The sequence below is a fragment of the Lepidochelys kempii genome, chromosome 4 (assembly GCF_965140285.1).
Source record: "Lepidochelys kempii isolate rLepKem1 chromosome 4, rLepKem1.hap1, whole genome shotgun sequence".
Lineage (NCBI taxonomy): Eukaryota > Metazoa > Chordata > Testudines > Cheloniidae > Lepidochelys > Lepidochelys kempii.
In genome coordinates this window covers 59835751-59861945 of record NC_136383.1, presented here as the reverse complement: position 1 = coordinate 59861945, position 26195 = coordinate 59835751, and the positions used below count along the sequence as shown (strand labels likewise).

The window sequence follows — 26195 nt, the reverse complement described above, 5'->3', positions numbered from 1 at the left end:
TTCTTCTTTTATAGTTTACATGGTTCTGAAGGCCCCAAGGGTCTTTGCTTACCATCACAGTATAGACAGTAACTGGAGCTCTCTGTGGATTCAATGTACAGCAGTATGCCTGGCATCCCACAGGTCTCAGCAAGTGCTCCCTTAAAAAGAGTTTGAGCCTGTCCTCCCTCAGTTTCTTAGATCTACTCTTAAAGCCTGATCAGATCTTACATTTTGGAGGGGATAAGAGAGTCTTTAAGGCAGCAGAGGCAGCTTGAATGTCCATTGCTATGGGGGAAAGACCTATGGAAAGTCTAGCAGGGTTTGAAGCCCAGGGTTTTGGGCATAACCCACACTCAAGACACTCAAGACGTGGATTAAGGCCTCAGAAACAATGGCCCAAATTGGGCAAAAAACAGAAGAAGGGATGGGGACACCCCTCCACCTTTGAAAAAGCACAAACTGTGCTAAAAGAAAAGAAAGAAAATTTAAGCAAGTGCTGTAGCGAGCTGAGGCTAACTAATGGATACTGCACTATTCCATCACAAGCTGCAAGTGTCTGAGAAGAAACTGGAATAGCAGTGGGTCTGCTCCTCCCTGTATACTCTCATACTGGATCACAAGGGCATCTAGCACTCAGACAAGGACGCTGCTGATGAAAATCTCTGATCATGAGCGCACAAACGTGCGCACGTTCTGACATGGAGCACCTATACTGGAAGAAAAAGATGATGCACATACATAATGTCTGCTGGAACAGGCCATTTAATATTAAAATATTGATTTTAGATGTATTTTTCCTTTCCTCCTTTCTTGTAACATTAAGGTGCAACATACTACCAAACTCACTTCATAGTCAAAAAGTAAGAGAAATTTGAAGCAACTGTTTTGGGGAACAGGAATCACCATTTCTATTAAAATGATTGTAATGTTACTTAAAAAAAAAATTAACCTGTACAGTTTAATTGGCTGTTTTCCTCCAGGCTTTAACTTTATTAAGAATTCAACAACTTTTTATTATTTCTTCAGTATTTTTTTTAATATTGTATACATCATTAGATTTTTTTAAAAAATTCTAAATTGCATTTTTCAGTTTTTGTGCAAAAGTTTTCCCAGGTGGACTCCAAAAGATCTAAATAATAATACTACCACTTATGGGAGAAATTGAGATTTCTACACTGATACTAATGTAAAATTAGAGATAGATCTTCCGGTGTATCCAAAAGTGTATACATCAAGTCATGGGTATGTGTGCAAGTGGTTAAAGCTCATTTTTGCAGTTTCCTAAACTGGTGATTCTCTTGGCAAACCAGTTCCCTTGTGCTGTATTTGCAAAAGCAGTATGAAAACTAAACAGGTTTGGAGTAGCATAGGAGCATCCCAGCCATGCTTCTTTTCTGTTATGCCAACAGCAGGGAAACTGTGTGTGGCATATGAGTCCATTGTCAACTCATCAGGGGAGTCATCTTCATCCAGTTCTTCAATTAGATTTTGAAATTGTCTGTGATTGAGTGCATTTGAGAGAATGAATTTCATAATGTGCAAGACAGGTTTCATGACGTGATCAAATTTGAGATTTTTAGATACCAGTTGATCCCGATGAATAATACAATAAAATGTCCAAAATTCGGGAAAGCTCTCGTCAAACTTACAAAGCCCTACTAATCCATTCACAGATCCCCACATAGACGAAGCCCATCCATTGCAATGGCAGTGAACTTGTGTAAAGGCAAGTGGCTTTTCGCAACTACCAACATCAACGCCTCCTTTAGATCTCGTCCACAAGTTCTGTCCTTCAGTGGCACGATATTGAGGAGTACTTCCCTTACAACACAGTTGTCAGACACAGTGCGGACAAATACCGATAATAAGGTTTATCCTGTGCATGGCATGACTCATCCAAAGTGATGCTTAAATACTCACACTACTGAAGTTCTGAGTGCAGTTGCGATTCCATGTCCCCATTCAGGTTGGAGACCCTGCGTTCCGTTGTGCGGTGTGAAAGCTGAAGGTCAGAAATTTTCTTCTGTAGATTCTCGTTTTCTGGTGACAGGACTGAAATCACATCAGTGAGTCACGTTTTTATAGGCTCCCCTTCAGAGTAGGGCTTTTTCACATCGGCTATGTGCCAGGCCACATAACAGGAGGCTAACGTTATAGTCTGCGATCAGTTGGCAAATCTGGTGAAGAACTGGGCTTCTACATCTGTTTGTTTTTTCAAAGTTTTCAGTTTTAAAGTGCGGAGAACCTTGTGGGAATTCTTGATCTATATATGCATGGCTAGAAGCGAAATGATGCTGCAAGTTTGAAGAATTGAACTGAGAGATACATGTCTAGCAAAGAAGACACATGGCCTTACCATTTACGTTCAATGAAAAAGTACTTATTCTCCCATTCCTGTTGAAAGCCTTGATTTTCATCTCTGTGTATTTTCTTTTCTGTTTGCATTTGCCTTCCATTGTTAGATGGTATAAAAAAAATTTAGATTAAAAATTTCCACACCAACTGGTCACTGTGTGCTTTATTCAAGGAGACACTGGTGCTGGCCAGGAGCTGCTGGACCCCTGGCTCTGTCCCAGGCCCCAACCCCCACTCAACCCCTTTCCCCAAGTCACCACCCGCACCTCCCCCCCGCCTCTTCCCGCCTCCTCTCCCGAGTGAGCCATGTCCTTGCTCCTCCCCCAGTCCCTGAGCCTCCTGCACATCGCAAAACAGCTGATCATGGCGGGCAGGAAGCACAGGGAGGGAGGAGGAGGTGCTGGGGGAGAGAGGGATGAAGTTGTGCTACACATCCGCTCTCCTCCCCTCTCCCCCCCAGAGTCTCCTGAACATCACAAAAGAGCTGATCACAGAGGGCAGATGGCATGGGGGGAGAGAGCAGGCGCTGCCAGGGCTGCCAGTGGGTGCTGAGCACCCACCATTTTTTCCCCAGAGTTGGCTCCTAGCAGGAGCCGCATATTATCTTCTGAAGAGCCGCATGCGGCTCCGGAGCCACAGGTTGGCCACCCCTGATCTACACTGTAAGCTGCACTTTCACGACAGAGATTGCACCACAGTACTTGTATGAGGTGAATTGAAAAATACTAATTTTTTTCATTTTTACAGTGCAAATATTTGTAATCAAAAATAAAATATACTGATTTTAATTACTACACAGAATAAAATATATATGAAAATGTAGAAAAGCATCCAAAATATTTAATAAATTTCAATTGGTATTCTATTGTTTGATTTTTTTTAGTTAATCACGTGAGTTAACTGCGATTAATTTACAGCCCTACTAGGAACCTTTTAGTTGGCACCCACGGTGTCCACATAGGGGAGATACAGCACAGCACTTGGGTGCACACTTCCATGGTCCAAACTGTGGGGCAGTGTGGACACACAGGCTGTATTTCAAGTTAGTGTTTTTTTTAATTTTTGATTAGTCCCAAACTAGATCTGGAGTGGGAATGCCCCTGGTTTGCAGAGTTCTGAGGACAGTGAGAAGAGATACTGGACCTTCGGGATACATCTCCCAAAGGCTGTTAGCAGATGCAAAGTTGACCAAGTCTACAGCATTTAAAGAAAATGAGCATAAATAACCAACTTGCAGCCTTTCTATTTTGTACATTATGAGCCAAGGATACATACTCTGACAAAAGTATTTCCCCAGAGATGACCAACAACATGTAAATAAAACAAATCAGTACAGAACAGATGGGAATGAATAGGTTGTACATATTGGACATTTCCTTCCAGAAGACTTTTTGGAGGAGAAGGCTAAAATCAAAGAAAAGAAGAAACCTGAAACTGTTTTGTGCTGTTTCTCTGAAGAAGAGACAACTAAACTTCACACACAAGGTGTCTGTCCAGCAATAAAAGGCAAAATTGTTAGCCTCCAAGTGACAACCAGCTATGTTCAGGAATTAAGACAACAATCCAAACAAACATTCTCAGTAGTTTCCTGGAATAAAAAGATATTTTTGGTTAATCTAATTTTTCTTCTATTTCTCATGTCCACAAGTTCTACAGTGTTGTACAGAGAGAGAAGGAGAAATGTCATTTCAAATCTGAATTAGGCCCTATCCACTGAAGGAATGACAAAGCAGAGAATTTGTATGGCCATCAGAGAATAATTCTACATTACTAGCCCTTTAACACTAAAACTAAAGATAGTTTTAATTAAGATACATTATAGCTCAAAGATATCTCATCATGGAATAGGGATTATAAATTCTAATTCTATAGTATGAGACAATATAGTCATGTAATGTTTAAGGAAAGTTTAGTAAATGAGTTACAATAGTTCATGGATTAGGGACCCAATTTTATGGGGTTCCAGAGCCTTCTGTATAGATTATTTAGTTTAATCTTTATATCTACCCAATGGGACTAAGTGCTCAGTCAAGAAGACACCATCAGAGATGCTTAGTTTTGCAGTTCTCAGACTGTGGATTTGTGTATCCAGAGATAACATGCTTGTTAACAGCAAAAATGTTTTAAAATAAATACTATATAGAGGTGAGAAATAACAGACCTCAACCCTATTGTCCCTCTGCACATTTGTGTACACAGAGTCAATCCCTTACCTCTCTCTAAAAGTGCAAACTTTCAAAAAGTTCAATGAATAGAAGATTGTTGGGGGCGGAATAGATCTGGACAAGGAGAAGAAGTCTGGAGATAAATGTGAGATGGGAGGGACAGGGAGTAGAAACAAAAGTGGAACTGTTTGAGCAGCATATTCCAGAAGCCTCGAGGTCTTTCTGAGTGTAGCCTTCATTGATTTGAGATCTACCATACTATTCTCTCACTAGAAGAGAAAACCTATAATGGCAGCAGGACATGAAAGAGATCTAGCTTTGGAATATTTTAATTAAGTTCCTCTACCTGTGTGTAAGACAGACATCCATGCAAACAGTGCAACAAAGAAATGCAAGGCCTGGTTGCCCACATGGAACAACATCATGAGAAGTGTTCCTTCTCAGGAGGAAGTTGCGTTGAAGATGATGAAAGGAACATATCTGAACATGCAGGATCTTCAGGTTGGTAAACTTTTTTATTTCATACTTCTTTCTTAAGGACTTCCTGTCTTCCTTCTGGACTATTCTTGAATTCTCATGTTTGAGCAAAAAATATAGTTGTTACTCTATGGTACTATCATTTTAGATGCAATTGTAATGAAAAATAAATAGCTGAAATAGGCAGACCTTCCTTTTACAATTTCACCTTTAAAGTAGTACTGAGTGTCAGTGAATGCAATGAGTAATACTAAATGAGCAATATGGTAATAATAATTAAATAACTGCATTAACATATTTTGTTTAGGAGAATCCATCCTCAAGATACAGGATTCTAAAGACCATCCATCTTCAGGATCTCCATCATTTTCTATAGTTTCAGATACCTGCCAACAACAGTGTTTCAGTCACATCATGTATGTCACATAGCCACAGTAGATCACCTAAAGCAAAAAGGAAAAAAAATCTCCATCATCCAGAAACAACCATAGATAAGTCTGTCATAAGAACCAGCAGATTACAAAAAGAGGTAATTGATGAAAAAATTCAAATGTCTAGTACGCAGCTTGGTCACAGACCATGCTGCAAATGTATCCAAAATGAGAAGAAATTTAGAAGACAGCGAAGAGTCCCAAGCTAACATATGGCTGCAGTGCTCATTTGATGCACCTTCTAGCCTAAGACTTCAGTGTTCCAGAAATAAAGGCTAATGTTGTTGAAATTACAAAATACTTCCGTAACAACCACTTTGCAGTAGCTGCTCTGAAAAAAAGTGGGAGGAACCAAGCTAACTCTCCCACAAGACGTGCAACAGAACTCAGTAGTGGACTTTTTTGAGCACTATATCAAGAACTGGCCTAATCTGACGACAGTTTGTGAACAAAACTGTGGAAAAAATAGATGGCACTGCCACAGCCAAAGTTCTCAACACTGGGCTTAAGAGAAATGTTGAACACATGCTGAGTATCCTGAAGCCTATTTCTATAGCCTTGAACAAAATGCAGGGAAATAGCTGTTTTATTGCTGACACTGTTGAAATTTCGAAGGAACTGAGTGAGATCTTAAAAAGAGAAATATGCAACGACAGTTAAATTACAAGCATTAAAAAAACAAATGGGAAAAGCACTATCTCTAGCTCATTTTCTTGCAAACATTCTCAATACTCGGTACCAGGGTCAAACCTTAACTGCTGAAGAAGAGGAGTTGGCTATGACATGGACATCCAGCAATCATCCCTCTGTAATGCCAACTATAATAAACTTTAGAGCTAAGGGTGAACCATTTAAGAAACATATGTTTGCTGATGATGTTTTAAAGAAAGTCACACCAGTGAACTGATGTAAGTCACTTAAGGACTTGGATTCAGAGACCGTTGAAGTGATAATCTCACTTTTAAGAGCAGTCGCTTCTTCTGCCGGTGTAGAAAGAATATTTTCTTCCTTTGGACTAATTCATTCCAAATTGTTTGGGACCTGAAAAAGCAGGAAAGCTTGTTTTTCTTTTCCAGATTATGAACAAACAGGAAAATGAAGGTGAAGATGACTGAGTTAGCTGCAGAAGCCAATATTTTAAGTTTCTCATGTTGACCTGGCTGACATAGTCAATTTTTTTTTTAAATATTTCATTTAAATATTTTAGTTAAAAACAATTTAAACAAAAACAAACCTGATTTTGAAAAACTTCAATGTTTAACTAAATTCAAAAATTCATGTGCTTGTTTTGTTAAAATATTATATGTTTGCTGTTGAAGAAAAAATCAAGACTACATAACATTATTGTTTTAGTTAAATAAAACAATTTAAATGTCTGTCTGGTGATATTCTCCTTCTAATACAGCATGGCAAAAAAATCCTCCAAATATTAATGATTAACCTGTTGAATTGGAGATAGTTCACCTCCCAATGACTTCATAAATACTGCTTCAATTACCTTTAGTAAATTAAATAACCAGTCATTCATTTTCTGATATAGCTGTAAAACTAATCTGAAAAGTTTTCAAAATAAATAACTTTAAAAATGTATAGTGTGTACCTTCTAAAAATGAAATCATGATTTAAATCAAATCCACCGTGATTCTCAGCTTCATACAGAGCTCTATCCTTTTGGTCTAACCAAGTTGCCTGTGGCACAGGACCCAGGACGAGGTAGGTGGATGTAAAGCCACCTTTCTATTGCCACAGTCCTCAGTTCTAAAAAAACAGGTAAGTCAATCCCTCCTGAAAGCAGCTATAGCTCTTCCTAACATGTAACTATTTCTTCTTCCTGGTAATTCTCCTGTAGCCTATGGTCTAAATCATCTCCTGTGGGCAAAATTAATACCATATGATGATGAAACTCCTATTGGAACCCACTTTGTACTCAATTCAAAAGAGAAGATGAAATGGGAAAAAGTATAAAACTGAAGTAGGAAAAAGATAAAAAATAAGAGATGCATTGTTACAACCTGCATTCATGTGAAGGAACTAAAGCGGAAAAATGGCTCTTGATGTGTGAAGTTGAAGATTTCTTTAGCACTGTGCTTCTTGTTTATCACGAACAACAGTGACACCACCCTACAGATCAAGACTGGTGAACTGAGAATACAGGAAAGAAGATGTACTTAGCCCACAGGCAGCAAGTACGTAGGCTACGTATACACAGAACAAATTTAAAGTAACCTTCTCTGGTTTCAATTCCTAAGAACTAATTAAAAATAATTATTAAACTTACCCAAATGTAGCAGTGTAAACTGGGCTGCCAATTCCTTTGCATCTTCTAAGGTTGTGCAGAGTTTGTCTGGCATAAAATAACTCTGGGATCCATTTGCAATAGTAGGAATAACTATTTTATATACCAAGAGTACTTTTCCATCCTGACTTGTTGTTGAATATAAATAGTATTCTGGTGGTGCCCAGTTATTTTTGTTGCAGTAATAATCCAAGTGCATTACTGCAGAACTGAAATGATTGGATTTTAAAGAATACATGCTAATTGGAGTAAGCTTTGTCCCTGGAAAAAATGGGTAAGTACACCTTTCAATTTCAGGGGGGCTTGGACTGTGCTGACCGTTAAGACGAACTGAAAGATTTCCTGGTTTTCCTAACGATTTTTGATGACCATCTTCCTTGTTAGCAAAAACTAGAAGATTTTCAGAATTGGGACTAATTTGACCATTAAGATGCTGTCTCCAAGTGCTTTCTTTGTTTACAGGTTTTGCCAGTGTTACCTCAATACTAGCTCCATCAATGCATTTTCCATTCATAATTGACATAGCTGCAACTGCATCCTCTCGGTTGAAAAAATGAACAAAAGCATAGTCTCTCAGTTTCTTTACACGTTCAACTGCTCCTGGCTTGAATTTGTTAAATTCAGCCTTAATTGCATCCTCTGTAGTAGAGATCATTAAGTTTCTTACATACAATACTTTAACCCTCTGCATTGTTTCTTCATCAACTTCTTTCTCTGGGTCTGCCCAGTCTACTTGAATAGTATGTCCCCATAGCTGGAATGTTCCTAGGACAAAGAAGTATTAGATTTAAGTAAAATGCCTAATACTGAAAAAAGAAAGCTAAGTGAAAAATAATATTAATTAACAATTCCAGGAACCAAAACACTGAAATAAGCCTATGTTATTTATAATACTAAATTTGAAACAAACCACTATGAAATGTTTTATTTGCATTCACTTTGCTAAACAGACATTGCTTGAAAGTATAAAGGTCAATAAGAAAAATAAAACTTTGCAAAAAATTCTTCAGCAATGTTTATCTGTTTAAAAAGTACTCAGTCTGCTTCTGCTTAAACCACAACCAGTGCCAGTTTTGCTAAAGATGATTGCTTTTGTGAAATCTATGTGGTTTCAAGTAGTCAAATATTTTGCCAGTTGGTGATGCAATGTACAGTATTTTTAAAATAGTCATACTTTGTGTGTGGGTGGGAACAAAACACAAAATAATGTGTGTCCATGTTAGAATAAGCCCTATTAATGTACTTGCCCAATATGCATTAAAACAAGTTCACTGAATATCATAAAGCATGTTATGTTTAAAAAAAGTTCAAATTTGAGTGCCATACCATTTTTTTTCCTTACATTTGTTGAGTTGGCCTTATTATTTCTCCTGTTACTTTTCAAGGCTTAGATAAGCTTCTTTAAAGTCAATGCTTCTTGTCTGTGACCAACATAAGACTTTGGGTGAAGTCAATAGAAGTTTTGTCAATCATTTCAATGGGACCAGGATTTCACGCCCTGTCTTTGGTGGTAGACATTTTCTTGGCCTTTCTTTCTTGTTTCTCCAACTATGCTTCCCCAATCTCTTCTCTCCTTTTCCTTCCAACTCTCTCCCTTGCTACTGAAACTTTTGTTCTCTCTCCCTTTCCCAATTCCAGTATCTTCATCCCTCAATTTAAAAAAATCCCTGGTCAGGATAGAACTAAGTGTGTGTCAAGTCCCACTGAAATCAACTGAGTAAGATAAAGGTGGTGTAAGCACAGATCCAAAAGTGGAAATCTATGAATGCTTTGATTTTTAAAATTTCACATTTAATAATAAAATTAAAGGCTTACCTGGAATTAGTTTTCTTCTAGCCATAGCAGCAGCTCTGTGAGACTCATATTCTACAAAGGCAAAGCCACGATTTTTAGTTTTGTCAGTAGCACTTGGATAAACAATAACATCAACCACTCCTTCTGTAACTTTCTTCATTTCATCCAAGATTTCTTCTTTCTTTTTCTCTTTTGGAATAGCTCCAATAAATAATCTGCAGTTGTCTAAGCTTACACAGACACCAATAAATTTTCCTGGACGAATTTCATAATTATTAAGGATCCTGATGGCCAGCTGGGCTTCTTCTTTAGTTGTGTACATCACAAAGGCATATCCTCGATTCTCGCCACTAAATTCCATCATCAGTCTGAATTCATAAATCTTCCCAGCTCTCTCAAAAACAGGGACTAATTCATCTTCATACATATCACGAGGAATCTTTCCCACAAAAACTTCACAGCCACGAGGTGGGGGAGGACCTTCCCAACCTTAAAAAAATTGTCCAGCAACCAGTAAGTATGAATGCCATAATCACAACTTTCTCAAACAGTATTTTTTCAGAATTTGTAAGCACATTTCTGATGTATTGGTAATGCTGTACAGTATGTTACAAAGGTTATTACTGTATTGATTTATGTTATCTTTTCTTGATTCCCTACAGTTCTGAAAACAAGACAACCCCATTCAGCTTTTGGGTTTGTTTGTTTTTTAAGAACATTTACTAAGTTACAGAAAGTTAAGGAAAATACATGTTACACAAATAATTTTCAAAAGTAAATCCCTAATGCTTTGTCCAAAAAGAGTCAGTGACATTCTACTGTAAGGGATACGTCAGCTTTCCAAACTGCACATATCTCTGCATAAAATGGAAGGTGGAAATCAATCCAAATCCTTCCCGGACTACAACTGAGATATAGTTATGGCAAAGGTTTCCAGATACATACTGCTTAAACATACAGAATGTGTTCATCCAAAAGCTAGCTCTTTTCCTGGTGCTGTGTTTATGAATTGCAAGAGTGTCATACTTCATGAAATTACAACTTCAGCTTCTCTCACCTGGATTTATACATAGCATCCAATTGATATTAACATTATCTAGAGCACTTTTATGAATATTGGAAGAGTCTAGGACCATATCTACACTACAGAGTTAAGTTGACTTAAATTACATCAACAATCATAATTAAGGCTACGATTTAATCACAGTATTTTTACTAAAAGTCATAGACAGGTCATGAGCAAGAAAAAAATTCACAGGCCTGTGACCTGTCCATGACTTATACCATAAATACCCGATTGAATCTTGAGTAGGGGTGCTTCAAGGGGGGGGCCTTGTAGGGAGGAGGAGCCTACGGCACCAGCTGCCAAAGTGGGGAGCCCCAGGGGGGAGAGGGGGCGCTGCCACTCTGACTGCCACCTGCTGCTGCTCCTGCCATGGCTAGGGGAGTCCTGGGGGGCCAGCAGCTGCTCCGGCCACCCCGGGATCGTTGCCAGGAGCCACTGAGCTGTGGCTGCTCCCACTGCCCCTGAGACTGCTGCTCGGGTGGTCCTCAGGGCCAGCCACATTGGTCACTGCTCAGGCCGTCCCCAGGGCCAGCTGCCCAGGGCCGCCAGAGTAGCAGCTAGTGCAGATGGCTGTGGGGCCATCCAAGCAGCTGGCTGCAGAGCTGCTCCAGCAGTGGCCGGTGTGGCTGACCCTAGGGCCGCCCAGGGAACAGCCACACCGGCTGCTGCAGAAGTTACAGTGGTTGCAGGAAGTCACGGAATCCATGAGTTCTGCGATATCCATGACAAACACAAAGCCTTAATTATAATTACGTCACTTGTGCGTGTTCACACAACACACCTTGTGTCGGTGGAATGCGTCCACAGTTGGTACTCTAGCATGGACAGAGAGCAGTGCAAATCACTTTCTCCTGCTAGTTCTGGGAGTGGATTGCAGTGCATCATGAGGCAAGATCACTGCCCCCCATGATGCAGTTTTCTCCATCCCATAATTCCAAGGGCTTCCAAATGCATTTCATGCTGTTTTTCAACTGTCCCTGTAAGCTTTGCACTCATCACTGTGCTGGGGCCAGTCTTGTGATAAGTGTTATGAATACAATGTGGCTGATCCTGCAGTATTTCAGTAGCTGTAAATGTGAATAGAAATCCATGCTGCCTGCCCTGCTGTGTGCTATGGAAAGAAACAATTCAAGATTGATGTTGGCATTCATGGAGCAGCTGCACTTGGTGGACTGTCGCTATTGGGCCTGAGAAACAAGCACAGAGTGGTGGGATCAGATTGTGATGCAGATATGGAATGACACACAGTGGCTGCAGAACTTTTGTATGCTCAAAGCCACCTCCCTTGAACTGCATGCAGAGCTTGCCCCTGCACTGCAGCACAATGACACCAAAATTAGAGCTGCCCTAATGGTGGAAAAGCAAGTGGCAACCGCTGTGTGGAAGCTGACAATTCCAGACTGCTACCAGCCAATCGCGAATCAGTTTGGACTTGGGAAAGCCACCATAGGGGTTATGGTGATGCAAGTGTGCAAGGCCATTAATCGCCTCCTACTACAAAGGACTGTGACTCTGGGCAATGTGCAGGAAATAGAAGATGGCTTTACGGCAATGGGGTTCCCTAACTACGGCAGGGCAATAGATAGCACATGTATCCCAATTTTGGCTCCAGACCATCTTGTGACAGAGTACATCAACAAAAAGGGCTACTTCTCTATGGTATTGCAGGCACTGGTGAATCACCTTTGTCATTTCACTAACATCAACGCGGGCTGCTTAGGAAAGGTGCATGATGCTGGCCTATATAGAAAGCTGCATGCAGGAACTTTCTTTCCCGACCAGAAGGTTCCAATAGGGGATGTGGAAAGGCCCATAGTGATTCTGGGAAACTCAACTTGCCCCTTACTCCTGTAGCTCATGAAGTCATACACTGGAAACCTTGACAGCAGCAAGCAGCACTTCAACAACAGGCTCAGCAGGGGCATAATGACGGTAGAACGTGCATTTGGCAGATTAAAGGGTCGCTGGCACTTCTTTTTTGGCAGGTTAGACCTCACTGAGGAAAATATTCCCATGGTCATATGAGATTGCTGAGCTCTTCATAACATTTGTGAAGCTAAGGCGGAAAAATTTCCCCAGGCGTGAAACTTTGCAGCGGATCGCCTGGCAGCTGATTTTGAACAGCAAGACACCAGGGCTATTAGAGGGGCTCAATAGGGGGCAATTCAAATCAGGGAGGCTCTGAAGCAGCATTTTGACAATGAGTCCCTGTGTCTTTCTGTAATGAACTGAGCCAGGCATTGTTTACTTGCCACCTTGAATGACCCATGCAATGATTCCTGCCTGAGCATTAATTATAATCTGCAAACATTGTGATTGGCACTGTGTTTGAATTTACATTGTAACCACCCTGTGTAGGTCACAAATAAAGAATCACTGGCTTTGTAAGTCTCAATTTTTATGAAACAGCAATACACAGATTAACATTTCTTACAACGGACATGGCAGTGAGCAACACTCACTGAAGTGAGGATCTCACAGCTGCATGTAAATGCACCTGTCTTTATGGAAAACGGCCATGGGGTGGAGTGCAAGAGGTACTGTGATGGGCTAGGAACATGAGAGAAATGTGGGGGAGGGATGAATTTGGGGAGGGCAAGGAATGCACATCTCTATGGGCTGCATGAGGAGTCTTCTGGTACACCTGCCTCAGCTCCTTTATCTTAGCACAGCAATGCTGCATGACCCTTTCGTGCCCCTCCTCATCCATGAAATAAGCAAGCTCCTCCTCGGTGTCAAAGTTTCTATGTCTATATTAGAGCTGCGAGGGCACAGCCTCCTCTCTCCCCAGACCCAATAGCTCGGGTATACTCCACAAGGGAGCCATTTGTTGCAGAAAGTCAGCATGGTCAGCTGGGAAGATGTGATGCGTGCTGTCCACACCAAGTAAACAGTAAGTGGAATTTCAAAAATTCCCAAGGCTTTGAGACAGTGGGGCGTGGAGGGAGAGAGGGGGGCGCATATGTATATAATACTGGCTGCAGAGCAGCTGAGTAGAAACTGCAATGATAGCCATTGTGCAACGCCTCCTTGGGGGCACTGTGCAATTCCTTATGTTGCCCTGTGTCTACACTGACACAGTGTCACTAAATTTTATCACCAAAAGCTCTATGCCGCTCATCGAGATGGTTTTATTATGTCAGCGTAGCAGGAGTTAAATCAGTGGGAGGAGCATTGTTGTGTGTACACCTCCACTGTTTCGGCAGCAAAACTGTGTAGTACAGACAAGGCTAAGGTTGGATTAGATTTTTACATTTCAGATATGCATTTAATATAATAGTGATTAACTGTACGGGCAGTGAAAGAAACTTAAATTTCACACCATAACCCATAAAAGTTGCTTCTCCATACCTCTCTTCCTCCCCTAGGCCCCAGTTCTGTTTTTCAGCTTCCCAGTTCTTAGGGTGTTCCTTCTGTTTCCCCATCCCTCCTCCCCCCAGAAATACACATTTTAGTTCTTCTTTCGTTTTCTATCTAATGTGGGAGACTAGCTACAACCTTAATTTGAGCTGCCATAATAGATTTTCACTACTGGAAGTATGGTGTAAGCTAGGGTGACCAGATATCCTGATTTTAAAGGGACAGTCCTGATTTTTGGGTCTTTTTCTTATATAGGCTCCTATTACCCCCTCATCCCACTCCAAATTTTTCCACACTTGCTGTCTGGTCACCCTAGTGTGAGCCTACCCGATCCTCAGAAGCCACAGGGAGAATTCTTTTCCATCTCTTGAAGGTAGTGGGAGGCGGCAGTATCTGAGGTCAGACTAACCAGCCCCACTCCAGGAGTGGTCTATTCCCTCTGCAAACTTGGCTTCTCCTTCGGAATGGCTAAGCAGCACCATGAAACTGCTCCCATGCTCACAAGTCCTTCAAGCTAGCATCTGAGCTGAGCACAGTAGCGCCTCCAAGCCTATTAAAGCACTTCAAAGGGTTTAAAAGACCACACACACACACACACCATGGTTATGCAACAGATTTAAAACTCTGGAGGATTATTCCAAAATAAAGTAACCCAGACTGCGTATTCAAAAAATGACATTTATCACAAAAAGATCAAATATTGCATCTCTCTTGTGCTGAAGATCAATACATTTTACTGTCAAAGATGTAAAGTTCCAAAACAATTGCAAAATTCTCCTCTCCAATTTGTGCTGCAAAATTAATGCACATCCCTATGGCACATTCTCCACTTATTCAATATTTCAACTGAAGTTCTGATTAGAGAACAGGTTCAAAATTAGCAATAATATGCTTCATTATTTTCAAATACAATGCCTTTTGCTCAACCCTGTAAACATTATACTGATCCGAATGTGCTATGTCAGGTAACAGGTTTGTGGGCCCTCAGGTTGTGCTATACCATATCTTGCTCACGGTATGGAACAGAACAAAAGGCTTCTCCTTGCCAAAACACAAACATATGGCATATTTTTCACTTTGTTGACATTATCAAATATGCAAAGGATGCAGAATTTTGTTATTTGCAGTCTGTTTTCTCTCATTAACTTCAAAAATTGCAAGAAAATTGTACCCATTTTGCTCATCCCATAATTCTCCAGTTTCACAAGCTGATGCCAAATTAAGTTTCATATACACTTCATGTCCAAGTTTATTTATGCTAAGAGGTGTCTTACTTATATGGTGGAATCTCCTTCCTTAGAAGTTAAGGTAGGCTTGACAAAGCCCTAGCTGGCATGATTTAGTTGGGGATTGGTCCTGCTTTGAGCAGGGGGTTGGACTAGATGACCTCCTGAGAGCCGTTCCTGATATTCTAGGATTCTGTGATTTATAAATTTGAGCATGTTTGAAGAGTATAGGTGAATTTTCCTTTGGAAAATATTAAAAAATTGTATCCTGTCAAATTTTGAATATGCAACTAAAATCATACAGTGATTCAAATCCATAGCATATTAAGTACCAATGTTTCAGGAGTAGCAGCCGTGTTAGTCTGTATCCGCAAAAAGAACAGGGAGTACTCGTGGCACCTTAGAGATGAACAAATTTATTAGAGCATAAAGCTTATGCTCTAATAAATTTGTTAGTCTCTATGGTGCCACAAGTACTCCCTGTTTTCTAAGTACCAATGTGTGCACTAGGATCTTTACACTAGTAGATGTAAGTATTCATACTACTTTCAATATATCAGTTATTTCAAATTAAGACTGGAATAACCATTCTGATTTAACTGTCCCTCATTTCAGTCACTCTCAGAACAAAAGAATCTGAATCAATGGTGCCCCAGACTAAAGAACAGTCTTTCCTAACACTGAAGAAGAGAGAAACCAGACAAATCTTTAGCTGGTGTCTGAAAGTACCCATCAAATCCATGTCTCTCTCCTTTAGCCAAGCTAAGTCTTCACGTGCACTGATTACCTGGTATCACAACAGATCTGATATATCTGTTATCTCTCACCACTGCATACAAAATATAATATCAGATGTTTTAAAAGTTATAGGATGAATTTTGCAGACCAATTTGAACACCCCCCTTTAACATATCCTTCCTCTTTGCACTCTCTTTCACAACTTAGAATGAATGAGGAAAAAAGCTTTAAAAACTAAATTGCATCTACATGCAAAACAAAGAGCAGATTTGAGAATTATGAGATGACAGACAGCATGGAGAGATAGGAGAAAGAGGAAAGAAATAAAACAGGGGAAAATAAGAAAGAGGCAGGCCTGCGAGCCTCCAGAAGGTGAATAAGAATTTGCCTACATTTTATGTGAAAGTTTATCAATAAGACACACACTACAATAACTTTTGTAAATAATGTTATAGTGATTAAATGTGTACAAACATAACATTTAGTGGACCAGGTAACCCTCATCTGCAGAAAAGTTGCAGCAGAGATGAAAACTCTGCTAGGCCAGATTGGCTGGGTGAGGTTAGCCTCCAAACAGAATGATCAGATTTGCCTGCTGGGTTGCCAAAGAACTGCACAGTACATAGGGAATCCTCCAGGGCTATCAGCATCCATTTGGAGCCACATCACCAGGGTTTACATAGCACTTCATTGTCCCCAAACGTCCATAGCATGGAAGTGCACCACTTCCACGTTAATAAAGCCTTAAGCCTTATTAACATTTAAGACTTCTCCTCAGAGGACTGATCACAGGACAAGGTAGCTAACACAACTGGCAATCTAACACTGCTATCACTTACCACAAGCAGGCCCCTTTCCTATGTGCAGATGCCTGATTTGGGGACAGAGAAGACAGCACAGATTTCAATCTTCACAAAAAGGGGCAGAAACACGTGCAGATATTAAGACTATACAGCCCATGCTTTGTATGATCAGGAAATCATAAAGTTAAACAATAATGGATTTTGTTAACATGACTTGATTTTTTATGGTCACTCTCAATCTACTAACCAATTAAGTCCTAAATAGACATCTGAAATAAAACTCTTGTTCCCATCTCTTCTAAGACAATGAACTGATCTAATTGCATTTCTCAATACACTCAATATTGCAAAAAATTCAAGTTATATATACGGAATCTTTCTTTCACAGCTATTCAAAATTAGTTTAGCTGGGTTTACCAAATACTCAGTGTATATGCAAAGTGCATTAGGCACTTAATGGTTGCAACTTTAGATCTGTTAGTTCCAAAGGGTTAAAGTTACATTAAATCAGCAAAGCCAAACTTTATTGCCAGCAGTATCTGTCAGCACCTTCACTGGTCAGTCTAATCTTACATGTCAAAGAATTCATGCAAAATACATACCATAGTCAGAGACTGAAGCAGCACATCATTTTGCCAAATGCAGTTAGGCTATGTTGTCTTCAGAAGTTTTTGTCATCAGACACACTGCTGATGCAATTTGTGAATGGTGTATTTCCAGCATGGTCAGATTCCGTATCTTTTTTCAGACGTTGGCAAAATTTTTATGTGCTACACCAATGCCTCAAAAACCGTGACCCATGGCTCCCCTGGAGAATCATGAAGGGTTCATGGGAGAGCCACAAGTGTATGAGAAAAATTTTTTTTAGCAGATATGCCCATTTTGGGTTTTTCCCTAATTAAGAGACTATTAAACTAAGCTTAGAAATCACTTGGGTCTTGTCCTGCTGCTGCTGCTACCACCATGACTGGAAGCATCTCCATGATCTCCATTCCTGCAGGGGGCCCTCAGCAGAGAGATTTCCTGCTGTGGGAAGTATTCACCAGAAATCTCTGCTGAAGGCCCCCTGCTGAAGCCAAGTGCACAGAAAGGCTCCCAGCGCCAGCAGCAGCAGCACCACTGCACTAGCATGTAGCGGTAGGGGGCTGAGGCTGAGACAGGTGAGTTTTATTTTTATAATGGAAATATTTTTACCAAGTGCTAAGTATACATGTAAGCAAACATTCAGCTAAAGACGATTTTAATAAAGTTAAACAGAAAAGGAAGGAAGTAGATAATATGGTGATAGTTACATTATGTTTGGGTTTTCAGATCTTGATACTACTTTGGAAAGTCCACAGCCACAATGTATCATTTGTTTTCAAGCATTAGTAAATGAAAGCACAAGGCCAGGAAAACTACAGCAACATTTAGAAAGCAAACACCTAGAATTTGTAAATAAGAGCTGTGACTTTTTCCTTTGGAAACAAGAAGAATTAAGGAGGCAAAAGAGCAATGTCTAAATAAGCAATTGTTCCTCAAAAAGTCTTAGAAGCATCTTATGTTGTAACCATGCAAACTGAAAAACATAAACAAGACCCTTCTACGAGCAATAGACATGAATAGAATTATGATTAGGAAACAAGAAACTATAACACTGAAAAACATTCCTATGTTAAATACCACAATCCGTCAACTTGCTGATGGATCTTACAGAAAACATCCAGAATCAGCGGACAGAACAAGTTAAGAACAAGATCCTCAATAAATTCACAGTGGATGAAAGTTTTGAAAGGGGGGCTGTGCACTGATGGGGCAGCAGCCATGATGGGATAGAAGAGTAGGGTTGCAAAATGAGTAAAGAAAGTGGCACCAGCAACAATTTGGACTCACTACATGATTCACCTCCAAGCTTTGACATTTAAGAAGCTGCAACGTGAAGTATGCGAGGACCTCAACAGTTACCAAATTTATTAATTCCAGGCAGCAAACAGACATTTTTTTATGATGTGAGAACAGATGGGCTCTGACCACAATTGTTTCACAGAGAAGTCACATGGGAAAGCTTTACATGTCTTTGAGCGACAAAAATCAGAATTTTCCTTCTTGGGAAAACAGACCTTGCAGATTACATGTGTAATGCTGACTTCTTGACTAGATTAGCTTACCTAGTGGAAATATTTGACCGACTGATGCATTGAACCTAACTTCAAAGAGGAAAGCAAATATACTAGATATGAAAGGAAACCAGGCAATTCATGAAGCAACTTTTTCTTTGGAAATGCCACATTGAAAAGGGAGTTACCAAGATGTTTCCAGTGTTACCACACTTTTTAACAGAACAGAGTGGAAGTAATCAAAATGCCACTAAAGTCTAAATATTAACTCATTTGTCTGAGTTGTAATCCCATTTTGATTAATATTTTCCTAGATTTGAACATTAATTTTGTTACTGATTGGATTAAAAACAGATTCTTGGTAACACACTACTCCATACCAACCTTAAGTATCACACTGTCAAGTGATCACTTGTAGAAGTTTTCAAATATAACAATCCAGGAATTCTGGATTTCTGTTAAAAGACAGTATAAAGAACTCAGTGATGAAACTCTGAAAGTGCTGCTCCCATTCACTTCCAGTTATCTTTGAGTCTAGGTTTTTACCCATGATTTCTGTGAAAACTAAACACAGAAATCATTTAAATTTGGAAAACACTGTGCAACCATACAGCTCGAAATAGGACCATTCTTCTCATTAAAATCTTCAGCTGTGTCCAAACATGTCAAAAAATACATACTTTTCAAATTATTGTTTTAAAAATCTGGATTAGATCACATTATATAATTAAACCAAATGAACAGTTAAATGAAGGCCCCAAACCAACCGAAGTAGTGGTCCCTCTTGAAGCTAGTGTCCTGAGACAGTAAAAAAAATGGTATTTAGTCGTGGGGAGCCACCAAATTGTACAGTATCTGTAAGGGAGTTGCAGTACTCAGAAGTTTGGGAACAATGGTGCTATACAAATTGTTTGAGACTATATTTAACATCTCCAAATTATAAAAAACAGCCTTTGTTCTGTTGAATTATGCTTATTGTATTAAAGAATACATCACGGGTGACTGATTCTTCCAAAAAGTGAAGGGGGGAGCACAAGGCCCCACCCCCTCCATGACCCCGCCCCTGCCCCACCTCTTCCCCTGAGGCCCTGGCCCCCAGCCAAGCCGGAAGGCAGGCCAGGGAGCCCAGGCCCCTCCACCTGCCTGGGCTGGGGGGACCCCCCGCCCCCGAGAGCAGTTCCCAGCCTCTGTCCCTGCCCAGGGCAGATGGAAGATCTGCAGCTCCCTACGCAGCTCTTACTCTGACCCAGTTTTGGCTTCCAGCCTGACCAGGGGCAGGCTTCAGCCAGGCCATGGTAAGAGCCTCCCAGGCAGCTGTGGGAAGCCGCAGACCCTCCATTTGCCCGGGGCAGGGGATCCAGGGGGTGTGGACACAGGCCAGGGTCTGCTCTCGGGCCCCCCAACCCTGGGCAGGTGGAGGGTCCATGGCTCCCCACAGCTTCCCATGCTCCCCGGGCCATTTTTACCCTGGCCAAGCTCCAACTTCCGGCCTGGCTGTTGGGGGGCAGGGCCGGGCCTCGGGGAAGAGATGGGGAAGGGAACCAGGCCCGTGGTGAAAAGTGGGTGGGCTATGGCCGCTTGACCACCACCCCTTTCCATCGCCCCTGGAATACATTTTTAATTTGGTTTCTGAAACAAGCTTCTAAGGCCTAGATCCACAAAGGAACCTATTGCTCCACAACTGCCACCCAGGAGAATCCTCAACCAAAAGTTAGGCCCCGAGGCTCCCTATACAATGCAAGGGAAGAGTTAGGCTTCTGAAAAAGATTCACAGATGCCAGCATACTGAGTGGCAAGTCACTAAGATCTTAGGAAATGCTGAGGAGAGGGGCATGGCCTATCTCCTGTTCATCGAAAGCTAATTAGGCAATATCGATGCTAGGGATTCACAGCTGTGAAGCCTCTCCTGGAGTTAGGCGCCTACGCCAGGTAAGCAATTCCCCACAAAATACCAGAGAAAGAAAAAGTGAGAGCAATACCACCAACCCCATTATAGCAAACAGCATAGTGGTTAGGGCATTCACCTGGAAGATGGGAGACCTGTTTTCAAATCCCTACTCTGATCAATTTGGTGCAGGAACTTGAACTTGAGTCTCCCATATCCCAGGAAGTGCTCTAAAAGTAGGGGTATGGAATCACCCTGCTCCTGGCTGTCTTTTCTGGTTTCCAGATTGGGCCATGATAAGAGGAACAGCAGCAGCATTCACTTGAGATATAACTCTAATGTTGTTCCTAACCCAAGTGCTACTGATGCTTGAACTAGTAATGCTATAGGGTCTTGGGTCCAGATTTTTAAAGGCATTAGGCATTATTCAGCTAAACATCACAGCACCTAAATACCTTTAAAAGTAAGTGCCTTTGCTAATCTACACTGCTAATACATACACGCTATGCTGCTTGAGTGACATTTTGCAGCATGACTGCTCTCACTCAAGCTCAGCTAACTCAACAGGAGTTAACTCATGGGTAGATAACTTGAACTAACGCTGCAGTCAAGCCCAAAGCCACTGAGACTTGCAAAAGTGACCTGCAACTGCTATAGAGCAGAAATGCAGTTTCCACTATTGTCTGCAATTTTACAAATAAAATCCTTTGTGCTTAATATTCAATTATATTATTCAGCATAAAAGCAATTTTTCTTAAAGTCTGAGCAAAATTCATTGAGCTGGTTTTGAATTATCCAAGTAAGAAAAATTGCAATTTCCCTATTTGTTCCAATCAGAAATTCTGTATTCATATAACTTTAAAAGTGTGAAATATCAGTTCAAAATTTGGCTGTAAATCTCAAGGTGACTTAAAAAGACAAATAAAATTTGAGGAAAACTGATTCAAAATTAAAATCATATCTGTTTAAAGTTGACCATGTTGTGCATGCACACCAGAATTTTAAGTGCATTCTTAAGTGAAGAAATAGTTAGTAATAGGGCTGTCGATTATTCACAGTTAACCCATGCGATTAACTCAAAAAATTAACTGTGATTAATCGCAGTTTAAATTGCACCGTTAAACAATAGAATACCAAATTAAATTAAATATTTTTGGATGTTTTTCTACATTTTCAAATATATTTATTTCAGTTACAACAGACTACCAAGTGTACACTGCTCACTTTATTTTTTATTACAAATATTTGCACTGTAAAAATGATAAACAAAAGCAGTATTTTTCTATTCACCCTACACAAGTACTGTAGTGCAATCTAGATTTTTTTTGTTACATAACTGCTCTCAAAAACAAAATACAAAACTTTAGAGCCTACAAGTCCACTCAGTCCTACTTCTTGTTCAGCCAATCGCTAAAACAAACAAGTTTGTTTACATTTACAGGAGATAATGCTGCCCTCTTCTTATTTACAAGGTCACCAGAAGACATGGTACTTCGCATGGTACTTCTGTAACTGGAATTGTAAAGTATCTACGTGCCAGGTATGCTAAACATTTGTATGCTTCTTCATGCTTCGGCCATCATTCCAGAGGACATGCTTCCATGCTGATGACCCTCGTTAAAATAAATAATGCGTTAATTAAATTTGTGACTGAACTCCTTGGGGGAGAATTGTATGTCTCTGACTCTTTTTACCCGCATTCTGCCATGTATTTCATGTTATAGTAGTCTCAAATAATGACTCAGCACATTTATTCATTTTAAGAACACTTTTGCTACAGATCTGACAAAACGCAAAGAAGGTACTAATGTGACATTTCTAAAGATAGCTACAGCACTTGACCCAATGTTTAAGAATCTGAAGTGCCTTCCAAAACCTGAGACGGATGAGGTGTGGAGCATGCTTTCAGAAGTCTTAAAAGAGCAACGCTCCGATACGGAAACTATAGAACACAAACCACCAAATCAACCTTCTGTTGGTGACATTTGACTCAGATGACAAAAATGAACATGTGTCAGTCCACATTGCTTTGGACTGTTATCGAGCAGAACCCGTCATCAGCACAGGTGCATGTCCTCTGGAATGGTGGTTGAAGCATGAAGGGACATCGGAATTTTTAGCGCATCTGGCATGTAAATAGCTCTACAACAGTGCCAGGTGAACACTAGTTTTCACTTTCAGGTGATGTTGTGAACAAGAAGCGGACAGCATTATCTCCTGCAAATGTAAACAAACTTGCTTGTCTGAGTGATTGGCTGAACGAGAAGTAGGACTGGACTTGCACGCTCTTTTATTTTTGAATGTAGTTATTTTTTGTACATAATTCTACATTTGTAAGTTCAACTTTCATGATAAAGAGATTGCACTACAGTACTTGTATTAGGTGAATTGAAAAACATTCTTGTTTTTTACAGTGCAAGTATTTGTAATCAAAAATAAATATAAAGTGAGCACTGTACACTTTGTATTCTGTGTTATAACTGAAATGGAATATATTTGAAAAATTGGAAAACATCCAAAAATATTTAAATAAATGGTATTCTATTATTAACAGCACAATTAATCACAATGAATTTTTTGGTAGCGCAATTAATTTTTTTGATCGCTTGACAGCCCTAGTTATTAACATAACACGTATTAATAAGTCCAAACCTCCACAGCCCTGCCATGCCACCATTCCTAAACTACACATGGATTCCCCCCCCCCGGTAGAACAAAAAGAGGAAAATTCTAAAACAAACAACTCCATTAATACTAGATTAAATTGGGAAATGAAGCATTAAATTCAAGAAGTTATACAACCTAAGGTATCTTCTTCCATATTACCTTAGTCTCACTGCACATATGTGTTAGTGAAGGGTTCATGTAGCGTTCATGCACCTGGAAACAGTCAGGGCACACCCTGACTGTTGTGTAGGAGCAAAGCACACATTGCTCTGTTCTGTCCAAGGACATGGACCATGAAAACATGGACCATCTGGGAAGTCAAAATAAGGACATCAGCCGTGGGAAGCTTCCTCGGCCGAAGCTCAAGGCCTGAGAATAAAGATTGTAGTAGATAGAGGCTAGTAAATAGGAATATTAATCAAAGTCATATTATTTCCTTTGTTGATGCCTTTTGCGGTCGGTTGGGGTATGTGATGCGCAGGGGGGGAGAGAAATAAAAGAGGTGGAAAAGCTGACAGGGGCAATCCCATCAGCAGACCAGCCTGCTTGCTTGCCTAAAGCTGTGTCCTGTCTTGTATTGAACCGCCACACGTTAGTATATAGGCCTGTCTCTTAGCTTGGGATAAGATTTTGAGTTTGATTTTTGATATTTTTATATCCTTACTAATATGTGAACCAAAACACCATGTGTTGCTTCTGCCTAACCAGACAGCGTTTACAGCACAATGAGAAGAGATAAGGAAGAGAGTTTAAAGTGTTGCTGGGTATGGTGGGAGCTTAATATACGAGCGTACACTTGAAGACTGCCTCGACTCCTATCTCAAGGCAAGGTCAAGAAACCAGTCTGGAAGGACAAGAGGGAATGTGGGGGGACGCATAAGAAATACTAAAAAGCCAGAGAAAAGGTGACCCTGGCCAATACATAGCCTCACTCCTTACCCTTCCCATGAGGGCAAAGGAGGTGGTACCAAAGCCCCCAGACTCACAATCCTCCAAAACGGAACATGACCATAAATTGTAAGGGATGGGACAGGGGCGTGCACTACAGGTATAATTAAGCCTGCCAAGAAGAAGGAGGTGGGAAAAAAGGGGACAGGAAAGGTTCTGTGGCATATAGAGCTATGGATATGCTTGCTTGATTAACCCCAATAAACATCGCTTTGCCTGCACTTCAGACTTCAGGTCTTTTGCTTTCTGTCTGCATGACAAGAACCAAGGGAGGGGCAAAGGGAAATCCCTTAACATTATGATGTATTCTCAATTCCCTGTTTTCTTTGCTAAATGTCAATTTCAATGGTTTAACTGGGCAAAAGTAAAGACAACTTGGCCTGGTATTTTTATAATTTCAAACAAATGCTCACCTGGTGGAGGACCACCAAATTTTCTTTGTCCATTTTCTTGAACCATGCTGTAGCCAGTCTTTTCCATCAAAGCTAGTAAGGCAGCCTCATTCTGAGTACCAGTTCGGATTTTGCCACATCCATTTGTCACATCTGTATTTTCGTCGTGCATATTTGCAATATCTTCAACAAAACATTAAGATAAAATTTCATAATACATAATTCCAAAGTAACCCATATACAATAGCTACTAAAAGACAGAAAAGTAACAGCATAAGTTATTTTAACTTTACCTCATGAAATTCCTCCCTTGCAGAAACAAACTTTTTTGTTCTAAACTAGCATGTTATCATCATCCATATATTTTCTCGCAAATATAGTCCCATTTATTACAATAAAATTACGCATGAGACTACAGTACACATAGCAGTAATAATCTGTAGGATATAGCCTGAAATTTCTGTTTTACCTTGTTTACTCGCCAATGGAGTGTCACAGGGTGGCCAAGTGCAGCGCTTTCTGCCACAGTTTCCCCTAATGTCATTAATAAATTCACCAAGGCTTTATGTAGGAAACAATGCCCCTTCTGAGGGATCTAGTTTATTAACCTAAAACCCAATGAAAATTAAGTAAGCCTTCACCCCAGGATCTTAGAGTCAAGTATCAGTTTATCCATTCCCACCTGGGTCCACCATTCCCTTCCAACCCGGTTCGCAGCTCAGTACCTTTCCTGGAGTCAGGACTCCTGCCACTATGGAGAGCCAGAGGTCTGCCGAGATCTATTCACTGCAGCTCTTCTCTGGGGCAGCATGTAGTTCCTGACAGGCTGAGCTTCCTGCTACTGTTTAGGAGTTTCCTATCCCTCATAGAACAGCTGCCAGGCCCTTGCTGCATTTACAAATCCCCGCAAATGCATGAAATAAGGACCCTTACATTTTTAGTAATACCATCCTGGATTACAAACAGCCTTACTTATATCCTTCATTAAATGCTGCTAAAAGTGATTTAGTTCACAACTAGGTGGTATTTCTGGGGCCTGGAAACTTGCAAGGGGGCCAGAGGGTGCAGTGTAAGAAGCAACATTGAGGCAAGGTCAGACTGGAGTCAGGACAGCCTCTGTTAAACCTCAAGATGCATGTTGCTGCCTCTGAACATTAATTACTACTCACTTTCTTCAAACATAGCTTATTTTGCAGCTATCAACAAGACTTTGAAAAAAGCGGGGTTAGTAATTCTATCATCAAATATTTCAAGCAATCATGTCATGGTACAACCTTAACTCAGTTTAGAAGGATTTAAACTACAGGACTTCAGAGTTTCCCTACAATATTTAAAACACGCTCAGTTCCAACTGATCTTTAAAGAAAAGTTCAACTTCAATTTAACAATCAATTTTAAGAACACCCAAATGATTTTTTTAAAATTTCTATTAACAAACTAAGTTTGAGACTTTCACTACTATAATTTTAATGTCAGCAATGTTTAAAATGAGCAAACCAGTTCTGAAGCAGAGA

General features: G+C 40.3%; 1 protein-coding gene across 2 annotated transcripts in view; it reads right to left on the bottom strand.

Moving 5' to 3' along the window:
* RBM46 (RNA binding motif protein 46) overlaps window positions 1–24853 on the bottom strand; it is a 39219-nt gene extending 14366 nt beyond the window's left edge. For both annotated transcript variants that reach the window (XM_073341422.1, XM_073341423.2), the window contains exons 1-3: window positions 24703–24853; window positions 9522–9989; window positions 7689–8471 (exon numbers count right to left, since the gene is read on the bottom strand). In XM_073341422.1, the coding sequence (XP_073197523.1) occupies window positions 7689–8471; window positions 9522–9989; window positions 24703–24853 (1402 nt within the window). The remainder of the gene's footprint in view (window positions 1–7688; window positions 8472–9521; window positions 9990–24702) is intronic.
* Window positions 24854–26195: the final 1342 nt, after the last annotated feature.